Below are 13,893 nucleotides of genomic sequence, written 5' to 3'. Positions count from 1 at the left end.
ATGAAAACTAAAAGTGCTTGTCTATCAAAAGGCTAGTTATTTAGAGCCAGGGCCAGCGAGCGCCGGTGAGTGTTTAGTCACATGGCTATGGGTGCCGAGCCCCGTAGTGACTAACCATCAGTCACGCATCTGTTTAAGCTAGCGACTTACCCATCAGTCACTCATCTGTTTAAGTTAGTAACTTACCCATCAGTCACTCATGGGGCTGCCATATGTTATATATGTTATACATATATAAATATTTATATTTAAAACCGTATATATGGGTTTTTTTTTTAATTGGGGCTGCCAACTACCAAAAAAATAAATTGTGCAATTTTTCAATGGGCATTTTATCAAGCACCAATTAAGATCTCAAACTGTATGAAAAATATGACAACTTAAATTAGTAATATGACACATAAACATTCAAAACATTCATATCAAATTTGATGTACCATCCAATTAAACTTTTAAAATCAAACATGTCAACAAACATATATAATCATGCATTCTTAACATCTAAATCTAGGCAACCTAGTCTCTGATACCAATTGTAGGATCTTGGAATTTAAATCTAGATGCATGCTTCCTATTATTTTTCCAAACACATAATAGAAACATAGAGTAACATGACATACATATGAACATTAGATTTGTAAATTAACATAAACACAATGATGTAGAAACTTACGAATACACAATGATGAAGGAAGGAGCTGTTCCAGTTCCGTTGCGTATTCGTAAGTTTCTACATCATTGTGTTTATGTTAATTTACGAATCTAATGTTCATATGTATGTCATGTTATTCTATGTTTCTATTATGTGTTTGGAAAAAATAATAGGAAGTATGCATCTAGATTTAAATTCCAAGATCCTACAAAGTCTTCGAAGAAGTGCTTGGCCAACCAACTAGCAGTCACTTTCTTGTTATAAAAAAAATATCACAGTTATGCACATCCACTAGTGTATTGACCATGAATGGTGTGTTGTCTTTGGCCTTAACCCTAGCATGCAAACACCAACCACAACCTTTACCTTTACAAACTCCCCATATCTTCACAGAATTATTGGTACACATAAGTGAACTCCCTGCCAGTGCTGATGAAGTCCTCAGTCAAGGCCTCTCTAAGTTGCTCTTTACTAGCAAACTCCAAACCAATTGTAAACTTGAAATCCTTTAAGTCAGCCCTTTGGTGGAACTCTTTTTTTCTTCTCTTATACCAACTTACTTCTTCATCACTGTTCATACTCCTCAGATCATCATACTCATACTCTTGGCCCAGTGAATATAGCCTATTCGGATGTTTATCAGTGGTGGTATACAATTGGTTGACGTATTAATGGAGATCTGTATAATGGAGCTCTTTTTTTATTAGTTCTTTCAGTCATATCTTTAATAGCGGGTTGGTTACACCTACAACCGAAATGATACCATGAAAGAGTTGAAAATACTTTGAGCAGATTGGGTGAAGGATGTGTATATCAATGTGGCTAATAGTTTTCATTTCCCATCTCATGGAAAACCTTTTTTGCTCCGCTCTCAGAATCAATTGGCAAGAGGTCAACGATTACGTGAATTACTCAAACAATCTTAATTCACTATCAGACCCTTACTATGTCTTCTTGGTTTCAGGTGTAGGTCACTGAACTCGACCAGTTGCTAGGGTGTACAACATTATCCCCAAAATGCCTCTCCTCATCCGCATCTAGGGCATACTCATCTTCAACAAGGTCTAGATCATTTATGTGGTCATCAGGTTGTGTCTCAACAAGCCCTTCACTTTGGTCTAACCCAGATTGTGTTTCTGTCTCAATAGACCATTCACTTTGTCCAAAACAATTTTCTGTTTCCCACTCATTTGGCCCTTTAGTATGGCCGAATTTGGTTTGTGTTTGGGTCTCAACAGGCCCTTCATCAATGTCAATTGATGTTTCTATTTGTGACCGCACAAGCCCTTCATTTTGCCTAATTTCAGGTTCATAAAATCCAGCACTTTGTCTATTTGTTGGTTCAAGCTAGGCTTCCCTAAAACCATCCACATGGCCTAAATTAATCTCTTGTTGAGATTCATTACTTTGCTGACTAGTGTGGCCCGCTGGTTGTTGGATTTGGACCATGTCTTACCTAACAACTGAGTTACTTTGGGCCATGTGTTCCCCACCAGCTGGGACATTTTAGGCATGCTCTTCCTCACTCTCATCATATACCAAAACAAATATCTCTATACTCGAGTCACTTTCATACTCACCCTCATAATCTTTACTCAAATTTTCATCCTCAACATCTTGATTCCAATCATCTCGCATGTGCATAATGTTAGGAAAAATAGTTTTTGCCTCAATGGAAATTGTAAGAAAATACAACTCTATGCAATATATTACAAATAAATAATTATTTATTAAAAAAAGTCACAACTTTATAACTGAAAAATACAAATAAACAAGGAAAAGAAGAAGAAGAGAATAGTGAAAAATACAACTTTAAGCAAAAGATTACAAGTAAAGTAAAGGTGTTTGAAACAAAAGAAAAGGAAATTACAATTCTAAACAAAGGTTACAAGTAAATAGAACAAGGGAATAAGAAGAAAAGCAATAGTGTAAAAAGTAAGAACAAAAACAAAAGTAAACTCTCACTTACACAACCTAAGTGAAGAGTGTTGGGGATCACCAACTTGAACAAGGTTTAAAATCTTTGTCCAAAATCTTATTTCTCCCTAACTCAAGTGCTAAGGGATCTCTCTCATATATTGGAAATGCTTTCTAAAATTATCAAGCCTCAAGGTGTTTCTTGCCAAGTGCTCTAATGGATAGAAATGTTGTGTCTTTCAAGTGAGCAATAGACTCATATTTATAGAGTTTAGAGACACCCTTTGAATTTCAAATTCCGCCAACCCCCATAGTTGTTACCAATGATTAATTGGATTATTATGGAATTAAAAATGAGATTTGAGAGTTATTTGGGTTTTTTGAGTCGTTAAAAAAATATTGAAAAAATGGTCAGTTTTGGCCTATGGCCGCGGCCACTACTCTTTGTCCCACAGGCTGCGACCACCAACATTCAGTGGCCACGACCACTGACCATTTTCAGCACTTGAAAAATGTGCTGTTTTTCCAAACAGTTCCAAACTCTCCCAAATGATTTTGTAACCCCCAAAACACATTATTGTGGTTAAAATCATATATCTAACAACCATTTCACATATGGTTTTATGAAATTCATCTCAATATTGTGTAACATCAAATTTACACAATAAAGGGTAATATTTAAAAGTTACAATTTTGTAACACCAAATATGTTATATATTTGGATATATCTCATATATTTAAATATTGTAACTCTCTATTATATGCTACAATATGTGACACTCTTTGTCACATTTATTTAATCTAAAACATTATATTATAATATAATATAATATTACATTATATTATAAAATAATATAATATTACATTATATTATAAAATAATATAACACATAATGAACAAATCAGAGCCTTCTGAGTCATCTTCAGCAGTTGGCATTTGAAAGTCATTTGCCTCCAACGCCATCATCTCTTCTTTGCTCATCACATAGTCATCTGACTTGGCCCAAACCCTCACATCTACCTCCACTTCGACATCATTAGGAATCTCCTCAAATACAACATCTGTTAAGGGGAGGTGGAGCTTCATCATTGGCCTCATTGGTATCACCACTACTACCAATTTGAGGCACAAAGTCTTGCAAGACCACAAACACATCAACAAACTTATGTTTTGTCTTCTTCATATCATCAAACATACTAAGAATATCTTCATCTGAGATTAGGCTCTTCCCTTCCTTCAATCCTTGGGTCTGTACCATACACCAACAGGCAAACCATAACCAAGATCCTTCACAAACTGATCCAAGTCAAACCTGCAAAACTCATCCATTTCATAGCCATCCACGTATGACGACTGTCCTCCTTCATACTTCAAATCCCCAAATGAAGTACACCATTTCCCCACGTGATGGATATTGTAATGCCCCGGATTCCCTAATGTGGTTTAATGGCTGGACTAGTAGGCCGGGAGGGCCATAATTGTTTAATTATGCCATTAAATGTGTTTATGCATGTTTATGAGAATTATATTATAATATAATGTTAAATGTATGTATGTCGACGATATATGTTGAGACCACATTATGATGTGGGTTTGTTCGAGCTATTCAACATGAGACGATCCTAGATTATTGATTAGCGGTTTAGTCACAACAGGTTTAAGTGTCGGGACTTGGGTTGAGTCACGGGGTGATTTTGATGATTAGAGCGTTACCGGGAGATATAGGGTAACGGGATGTGACTTATTGGTATTTGAGAACATTGAGAATAGCGGAATTGGAGAGCGTTAATTATGATTAACGAGTTAGGAGGAAAGTACCAAATATGCCCTTGGGAGCCTTTAGAAAGTATTAATTGACCTAGGGGTAAAATGGACATTTCACCCCTAGGATAGATATAACCTTTGACAGCTGAAGAAGAGAGTGGAAAAACAGAGTATGCAAAAGAGTTTTCCCGTACCTTCTTCTCTTCACCTTTCTTTGTGGTTTTTGAATCAATTTTGAGGATTCAAGCTTGGGAAGCAAGCCTTGGGAGTTTGGGAGTGTGTTCCACCATTGAAGACCATCATAAGCCGAGCTTTGGGTAAGTTTCTAACCGTGGTTTTCTCTGGTTTGCCCTGTTCTGGTTTTATTTTGCAGCTGAGATTTCTAGGGTGAATTCATGGTTTTGTTGGGAGTTTTGGCTAGGGTTCCCATGCTTGTTATGTTTGGGGTGTGTTGGGAAGGTTTTTGGGTTCATTTGGCATCAAGAATAGGATTTGGAAGCTTGGAAATCGAGTTAGAATCGAAGGAGTTGAAGAAGGTCGGTTCAGGGGGGATTGGGTCTGGAGGTAGCGCTACAACACCCACCTTAGGGCGCTATAGCGCTCCTCAGGAGGCTTTCTGGCACTTGGGTGGTTCTGAGTATAACGCTGTGGTGCTAGGGGTTGAGCGCTGTAGCGCTACTCTGTTCCTTCTAAGTCCCGTTTTGAGTGTTTTTAAGGGGTTTTTAGTTGGGGTTTCAATCCTTAAGGCCCGGGATCGAATCTACTCACCGTGTGGGCATGTTTCGAGGTCCCGAGGGTGGTGCTTAGGTTAAAACCCTATTATTATGGATTCTCAATAATGGAGGTTATAATTGGTTGTGATTAGGTAACCGCTAAGGAGCTAAAAGATCGATCGTTCTCAGGGGTCGTCTTTATCGTATTTCTCGCTCGAACTTGAGGTAAGAAAACAGTGTATGAATACAGTTGCACCCTGTACAGGTATATGACATGCATGGTTTGACATTGAGGCATGTTGGTTGATATATGTGGACATGGATTGCATATTAAATGCTAGTGAACGCTGATTACCTGTTTGAGACACTGACTAGTCAGGGACCGACTCTAAAGTCGATGATCACGCATTGAATGGTTCTATGGCATTAATGCAGGACCGACCCTAAGGCCGAAGAACTTATAAGCGCTTGCCTTGTCTACGACCAGATGACTATAGCCAAGGTATATGACCCCGGTGACCGTTAGTCACGTGGCTAAAGGACGTTGTCCATAGCATCGACTCTAGAGTCGTGAGGAAGGTTATGTTGGTGACTAATCACCTTGCACGTGTCCTGATCAAACTTATGAAAGAACCACTCGTCAGTTGAGCCCTGGTGACCCTATCGTCACATGGCTAGAGGAGGTTATGCTCATTATTGTGACTTTTTTCTATTGTCACCTATTTGTTTGGACTGGTAGTCCTAAGTGGTTACTATGATCGCTGTTGATATTATATCATGCTTTATTATGTTTTCTTGCTGGGCCTTGGCTCATGGGTGCTTTGTGGTGCAGGTAAAGGGAAAGAGAAGCTCACCCAACCCTGAGTGGAGAGCTTGGGCGATGTTGTGTACATACAGGGCCGCTTAACCGCTACGGTCAAGGAGTTCTCAGAGGGACTAAGGGTTTACCCTATTTTTGCCGGTTAGGCCGGCGAGGTTTGTAAATTTGAAACAGAAGCGACTCTTTTGTATTACGAACTACTTGTAAACATTTTGAAAGGCTCATGAGCAGTTTGTTTACTTAATGAAATGTACCCTTTCCTTTTTACCGGTTTTCCACCTTAACTTGATAATAACACTTAGATCACGTTTTTAACCAAATGACTCGGGTAGCGGGTCAAATTTCCGGTTCACTGTTCACCGTAACTGTTCTGGGGTAACCAGGGCGTTACAGATATTATGAGTAAATAAACTCTCATATAATCCTGGCCATTAAAAAAGAGTCAAACAATCAATTAAATAACTTATTTGAATATGTCAGAACAAAACAAAGTATCCAATGCAAAGATTCCTATGTGGGTTAGCCAAAACACCCTACTTTACCGTCCAAGCCCTTCACTAGACAAATTTGGCAAAAGTACAATGTTGATAGTACAAGTACAATGCAAAAGAGAACAAAACCCAATAAACAATTCAACAAACCAACAATATTCATTTAATATCCATTTACTAGTTATAGAACTAAATCCTCCCCAAACTCCAACAAACCAGCAAATGCCACAATAAACCTATTAAAACCAATTTACTTAACCTATTAATTAAAAAAATAAAGAGGAAGCATAAGAAAACACTTACTGTAAGCTGGAGCTACCTCGTCTGGTTACCGAAACGAAGACATTTCTTAGGGCATAATCGTCTTCCTCGTCTTCGAAAATAGAAATGCAAAGAGTGGTTTTTGTCTTCGCAGCAAATGGTGGCTGGATTTGGGGATTCACCTGAGTTTGGTTTTCGAAATGGGTTGTTGTCTGGGTTTAGTCTTCCTCAGAGCTTAATCGTTCATGGAGTTTTGTCTTTTAGATTTTGTTTTGTTTTAAATAAAACATTTTTTTATTTAAAATTTTGGTTTTTAAAAATTTAAATGGTGAATTAATCTCCACTGTACATGTGGACAAAATTAGACGAAATCGGAGCGGGTACCGACGGATACCAACAGAAATGGACAATGGGTACTATTCCCATAAAAAAAATGATTAGGTACTACTAAATCACAAGTTTTTAAAAAATATTTGGTACTTATGCCGCTAATTCCCCTTGGCAAAACTATTATCGACAACTTTTTAGAAAAGCAATTTTCCCCAAAACCAAAGTCTAAAGCCGAAGTGTAGTCAACGAGGACCCCAACCATGCCATTAGAATACCTTTTAAGGCTTGATAATAATAAAAAAAAGTTAATTTTAAAAAGTTGTGCCAACGACTGCATATATAATTATATTGACCAAACTACTTACTCTAATTTTATATTTGGTTTATACTTTTTTGGATCCTGTGTTTTAAAAAATTTATTTTTGGACCCTATATTTTGTAAAATTGTTTAAATAGACCCCAAAACTCAATTTTGATGAAGAAAAAATTGAATATAACAACACAGTTTTTAAGCATAAAGATTTTACTTTTATTCTGAATTGTTAGTTTGGTAAATTATTTGTGATTTCAATTGAGAAAACTTTGACCAAAGTCCAGTTTAGGGTTGTATTAGAACAATTTTACAAAACATAGGATCTAAAAAATAATTTGTCAAAATACAGAGTCCAAACAGGTAATTGAACAAAATACAAGGTCCAAAAAAGTATAAACCCTTTTATTTTTGGTGTCTTAATTTTAGACCATTATTTATTCACAATTCAATTACATATACCGTGGATAATGGTTGATATGTATATATGGGTAAACGTTATAAAGTGTAATTGAAAAAGAACGGTAACAATAGTTAAATTCGAGGGGCTTGGTGCAAAATGGTTATTAATGGTGTGTGAAAATAAGTAAATGTCCATACTTTTAATTTTGTAGTAAAATAGCCTAACCACATTTTTAATATTACATATTAACAAATATGTCCTTTAGCAAATTACTATTTTATTCTAAATATTTTAATATTATGGTATATGTATATTAGTTTTGTTTAATTAAATTTTATTTTAAAGTTATTTTGATTTTTTTCATTTTTTATGGGTTGTTGAATAATATACTATATCACAAAATACATATATTGAGTTGAAAAATAATATACCAACAAAACTTACAAAATTATTACTAAAAAATTTATATACTATGTTAACAAAATTATATAGTACCATTGTATAAATTTATATACTACAATTATGTATAATAAGATAGAAACTAAATATCATAAAAAAAAAATGATATACCATACTACAAAAAATATATACACTAGTTGAAAAATAATATACCTACAACCCATAAAAAACTTAAAAAATCAATATAATTTTAAAATAAAAACTAATTAAACAAAATTAATATACATATATCACTATATTAAAGTCATACGCTCCTAAATAAATAAATAAAATTATAGAAAATGGCAATTTAGATAATCAACTATGTAAAATTGTCATTTCTCAACAATTTTAAAAATGAACACTTTAGCTTCTTGATATCATTGTTTTGGACCATTTACTATAATTCCTCTTAAGTTTCACCAATAATTAGAACAACTTTGGTTTTAACGGTTTTTTATTTTTTCATGTTAACTTTAACGTAATATTCTTATATATAACATAATATTTTTATATTTAACGGTAGATTGTAAACATCATTTAAACTCAAATAAAATTAAACAAATTAAAATATGATATTTTTGAGATATTTTACAATGATAATTATTTAAAAAATAATAAAACCATAGCTTTTATAACTTAAATAAAATTTAATCAAACTTATACTAAAAGTATTAGAATAGTATCATATTAAATATAGAATATAATATAATCTACTATCAACTAGCAACAAACTTAAATTTAAAATTATTGTATAATATTAATATTAAATTTAACATATAATATATAATATCTTATTGTCACTGTCAAATTTAAAACTAGAGCAAACATAAACTTAAACAAAAATAAATATATAAATTAATTAAAATATGATATTTTAAAGATATTTTATGATAATTTAAATAATTAAATCATATTTATTTAAAAATAATAAAGTGATACATATCATTTTTTTATCTTCTAAATTTGTGTGATAGTTTATTTTTTATCAAGTGATTAAAGCTCTTTTTCTTCATCAAATTCACTAAAGAACATTGTGAAATGCATTAGAAACTAAAAATAGTTTATGCATGCATACCACTCTAGAGTATGACTTTTTCTATTATTATTTTATTCTATTATTAATTTTTTTTAAATATTATTGTATTTTATATATATGTCTTGTAGGCATGGAAATATATATATCTATATTAATGTTGTGTTTAAATATCATATATATATATATAAATTATTGATATAAATATTTATATATATTGTAGAACTATAATTCATTTTATTATATATTTAAAATAAAGTGAACCGATTTTTATTAAAATTATAGACAATATTTTGCCATAACTTTTTTAATACATTTATGTCATACATTATATTATACTTATTTTATTTATTTTTATGATATTTTTTATTTATTTAAAATTTATATAATAATTTAAAAAAATACATATTTAAATAAACATGTTTATAACTTTAAAATTCAACAAATATGCTCTGTTATTTCTACTTAATAATATTTATACGTGCTCCTAAAAAGCTTATTATAATTAAGAGGAGGGTAGCCCTTTTGTATACCTTCCTTTACACTTTTAATATATGATATGAGCACATGATTCAATTAACTTTATTTTTTAAAAATTATTATAATTCATATAATAGAGTGCAAAATTGCAAAATAAATAATATATATAAAAAATTACATTTATTTTCTGTATATAATAGTTGAAACACGAGACGAGAGAGGGTTTAGTCCATTAAGTTCTTTGCATATCGTGGAATATTCATGATCATTAACAAAAATGATACATAGAAGTTGGTATTTATTAGGGCTATTCAATAAGAGGGATTAGTTAAGAAAGTAAAGATATTTTATAGTATTTTTTTCTTTCTCGTGTAAATATGTTTTCTTTTATGTGTATGTACGAATATAATATATATTTTTTTAATAAAAGAAAAAAAGGAGGAGGAAAAAATATCATCAATAGTGCTTAATAACAAATTTGAATTTTCTATGTACGTTGTTAAAGGCTTAAAGCATTCTGAAATTTTATAAAGATTAAAAAAAAATTATAAGCCAATTGACAAAAAAAAAATGATGTGAAGAGCAAGGGCCCCAGTACAGGCTTGCATGAGATATGATAGGATGTTATCTCTGAAATCGTTCTTTTTCATTTATATACAATGCAGCAAAAGGCTTTTTCTCTCTTTCTTTTGAAATTTTACTGAGATTATTGCTAGTACTACAGTACTTCTTTTCTTAGAAATGCCATTTTTATATGTACTAATAAGCTCACCTACCAATCCATTTGCGGAAATTTTTCCAAGAAAAGACATCTACAGTAACCACACAGACCCTTTTATGACCCTTTTATGTACGGTTTCTACTCATATAATAGCCGGAAAATCAAGAAGCACGCCGGTACATATATGCACATAGAAAAAGCAAAGCTAGTCTAGCTGGTGCCTTGTGTCAATTTGTCTTGCGTTTTTTAAGTCTATTCTTAGAAATAACAAAGTCTATATAAGCTTCCATAGCCCTAGCTCATACCAACCAATCCGTTCCAAGACATATGGTTTTTTCAGTGTAGACTTTTTGCTCTGAATTTCTATGGGCCCGGGCAGAGTGAAGGGTTACCATCACAAACACATATCTGATTAATCAAGACTTTTGACTTTTGAGGGTCAATGTTTCTAGTATTTGTTGCAAAGGGTAATTAATTTGGTCCACTACTTCAAATCAAGCTTGCACTCATGCTGGGGATTATGGGGAATAGTGATGTTCAATAAATAATTTGAAGATTCAATTGAAACAAAACTAGACAGGTCTATCAAAATTGTTACCTACCTAACATTTTTGGGATTTGTTTCACTTCATGATAACTACTAGCACTATATTCTTACCAATATATGTTATTGAAAGTTGAAATTACGCCCAACTGATCTTTATTCTTGTATTGAGAACACAATAATATATATACTCTGCCAACACATCACTTTGTCACATTTTACCAAGAATAATGTAATGTAGGAGGGGTGAGAGAGCATGTGTCAATGTCCTACTAGGTGTTGCAGCTATACTATGATTTATACACAATACCTCATCATTATCAAACATCCAATTTCGGTAACAAAGATGCTCCTAAATACTGAAGCCAAAATTCATTCCTCGCTTACATTTGACGCTAACATTAAAAGTACATATAGCCTCAATATATATATATATATAATCATATAAATGGAGTAGAGAGATGGGCAGGTTGAAACACAGTTTAAAGTATAGGCTAGCATTGGAATATGCATGTTGACAAGACATGGATCTAAACCCTTTTTGGGGGTTTTACCCATAAATGAATGGCTGGAGAAAAATCTCAGTAATTAATTGTGAGTGGCTCTTAAAAACCTCAGGTAGTGCACCGCTGAACATGGGAAAATTAGCTTTGCCTTACTTTGCCAGAGTCATTTGAGTATCCCACCAACAACATACCAAAATGGGTCATAGCCAATAAGCACAAAACTCAAAAATAACCACTTTCCACTACTCTTCAACTTGATCTATAGTACTACCATTCATAAGCTAAAAAAACACCATACATTTATACAAGTGGTATAGCCATCAATATATAAATGCTCAACACTCAAATCTAAATAAGTAAATAAAAACGCCGACCAAATGAAAAAAATACAAGCTGGGAAGAACCAAAAAGTTGACATTTTAAATTAACTCAGATCGCCCAAACACAAGACAAAGAAATTTACACAATTTTTTTTTTTTTGAGCTTGCTCTGCAATATACATACGAGACAAAACAAAAATAGATCAATGATCATCAGAATTAATCGTCGTGCAATATGTATCATAACTCGTTAGATTTTGATCACCTCCACTACCTACTACTTTCCTTCCCTATCCTAACCCACCATTAATTAAGATCAATGTTTAGGTCATCATTTCCGGATCATTCTCATTCTTATGGATGGTCTTAAAAATAATACTGATCGACGTCCCATTTACACGACCCAAAATCTCCATCCAAATCAGCCAAAACACCCCCGAAATCATCCTCCTCAGCCGGGATTTTTTCAGGTACATAATGAACTTGATCGTCTACGAATAGCGGTGGAGCACCTTCTTCATATAAACAATCATCACTCAAGATATGCGAATCCAAAAACGAAAAATCATCTTCAAAACACCATTCTGAATCAGCAGGGTACAGACCCAGTTGGGGTTCAGCTGGTGTACAGTAACTACTTCTATCCGTACTATTTTTCGTAGTAGTAGGAGTAGGAGCAATAGGAGTACAGGAGTCCGTACACTCTGGATTTGACTGATCAAGTGGGTTTTGAAATCTTAGAACAGAGGTAGGAGAAGACAGAGCTTGGGATTCTTTCCCGGAATCATAACCGGAAAACCCCATCCCAACAGCATCACGATGATCATGATCATGATCCTCAACGACAACGACAGGGTTTGAGGGCTCCCGCCGAGGATCGAACCCGAAATTGGTTTGCGCTCCAGGTCCTTTGAGTCGAATCGCCGCCTCATCATACATCAAGGCAGCCTGCTCCGCCGTATCGAACGTGCCAAGCCAAACTCTCGTCCGCCGAGACGGGTCCCTAATCTCCGCCGCCCATCTCCCCCAGGGCCGCCGCCGAACTCCCCTGAATTTGGGACCATTGGGGAAGTACTGCTCCGTCGCAGCAGCCGTTGATTTGCACGCTCGAGCTCCGCTACGGTTGGCCGGTTTAAGCTTCGAGTTCCGGACCTCTGGTCGACTGTTGGGACAATACTCCTCGAACCTAACCTCACTCACATGCCTTTTCACTCTCAACACAGCCACCGATGACTCTCGGCAGTCTTCGTCTTCTCCACTTGAAGAGTCCGTGGCATCATCGTCCGTTACATGAATCCGTACGACTCTGAAGTCATGCTTCTTCGACTGCGATGACTTAACAACGGTCACTGTTCGATGCTCTGAGAACTTCACCGAATCCATTTCTGAAAAATGATATCTTTAAATCAACCAGAGAGTATTGTAAATACTGAAAAATCGACCATTGACAACCAGAAATAAAAGCTCAGATAGAGAGAGGGAGAAGCTATGGATTAGAGGAGAAGAAAATGAAGCTGAAATAGTTCGAATTTCAGTTCACATAAAATGCCAGGAATCCCGTTTTTATAAGACTACCTTGGTATCCTCTTTTTACCTTTTCATATATCATTTTTTTTCTAATTTATTTTTTAGTGTGTGAATTACGTGGTTTTTCTTTAACATTAGTATGTTTTTAGATTTTAATTTGATGTTACACCCGGAGATTCCGGCTTAGACCGACGATTCCTTACGAATCGCCGCATCTTGGTTGAGGCCTTAGATTTCTACACGTGTCACGTACGGAATAATTATATGCCGTTGGATGATAATTGGGTCCCAAGAAAGCTGGCAGAAATTCCACGCTCCAATCCCTCTCTCATCTCCAAGTTGGTGAGGCTTTTTTTTTTTTTGTTTTTATTTCATTACTCTTAAATAAATTATTTAAGTATCAAGTGAAATTAGCGGTTTCCTTTCTTCCAATTCTCGAGTTAAGGGCACGTGACGACCAGGTCCTGTAGCTTTTGCCTTTGCACACGTTGCAAATGTCATTCGTCACAGTCCTGTCAGTCAAACTTTGACTTCACACCAAAATTACAAAGTTTTCATTTATCCCCATAATTACACTTCAATCCTAATAATAACCACCATTATTTAATAAAATTAAAAAAGGAAGGCTTTTCCAATGAGGAAATCAGATAGAGACACATA

General features: G+C 34.3%; 1 protein-coding gene across 1 annotated transcript; it reads right to left on the bottom strand.

Annotated features, from left to right (window-relative positions):
• Positions 1-11,784: 11,784 nt before the first annotated feature.
• On the bottom strand, positions 11,785-13,678 carry LOC133793713 (pathogenesis-related genes transcriptional activator PTI6-like). The gene has a single exon (XM_062231008.1). The coding sequence runs from the start codon at positions 13,087-13,089 to the stop codon at positions 12,073-12,075; it is 1,017 nt and encodes a 338-aa protein (XP_062086992.1). The 5' UTR covers positions 13,090-13,678; the 3' UTR covers positions 11,785-12,072.
• Positions 13,679-13,893: the final 215 nt, after the last annotated feature.

The sequence above is a fragment of the Humulus lupulus genome, chromosome 8 (assembly GCF_963169125.1).
Source record: "Humulus lupulus chromosome 8, drHumLupu1.1, whole genome shotgun sequence".
Taxonomy (NCBI): Eukaryota; Viridiplantae; Streptophyta; class Magnoliopsida; order Rosales; family Cannabaceae; genus Humulus; species Humulus lupulus.
The sequence above is the reverse complement of the archived record's forward strand: the minus strand, read 5'-3'. Positions and strand labels throughout refer to the sequence as shown.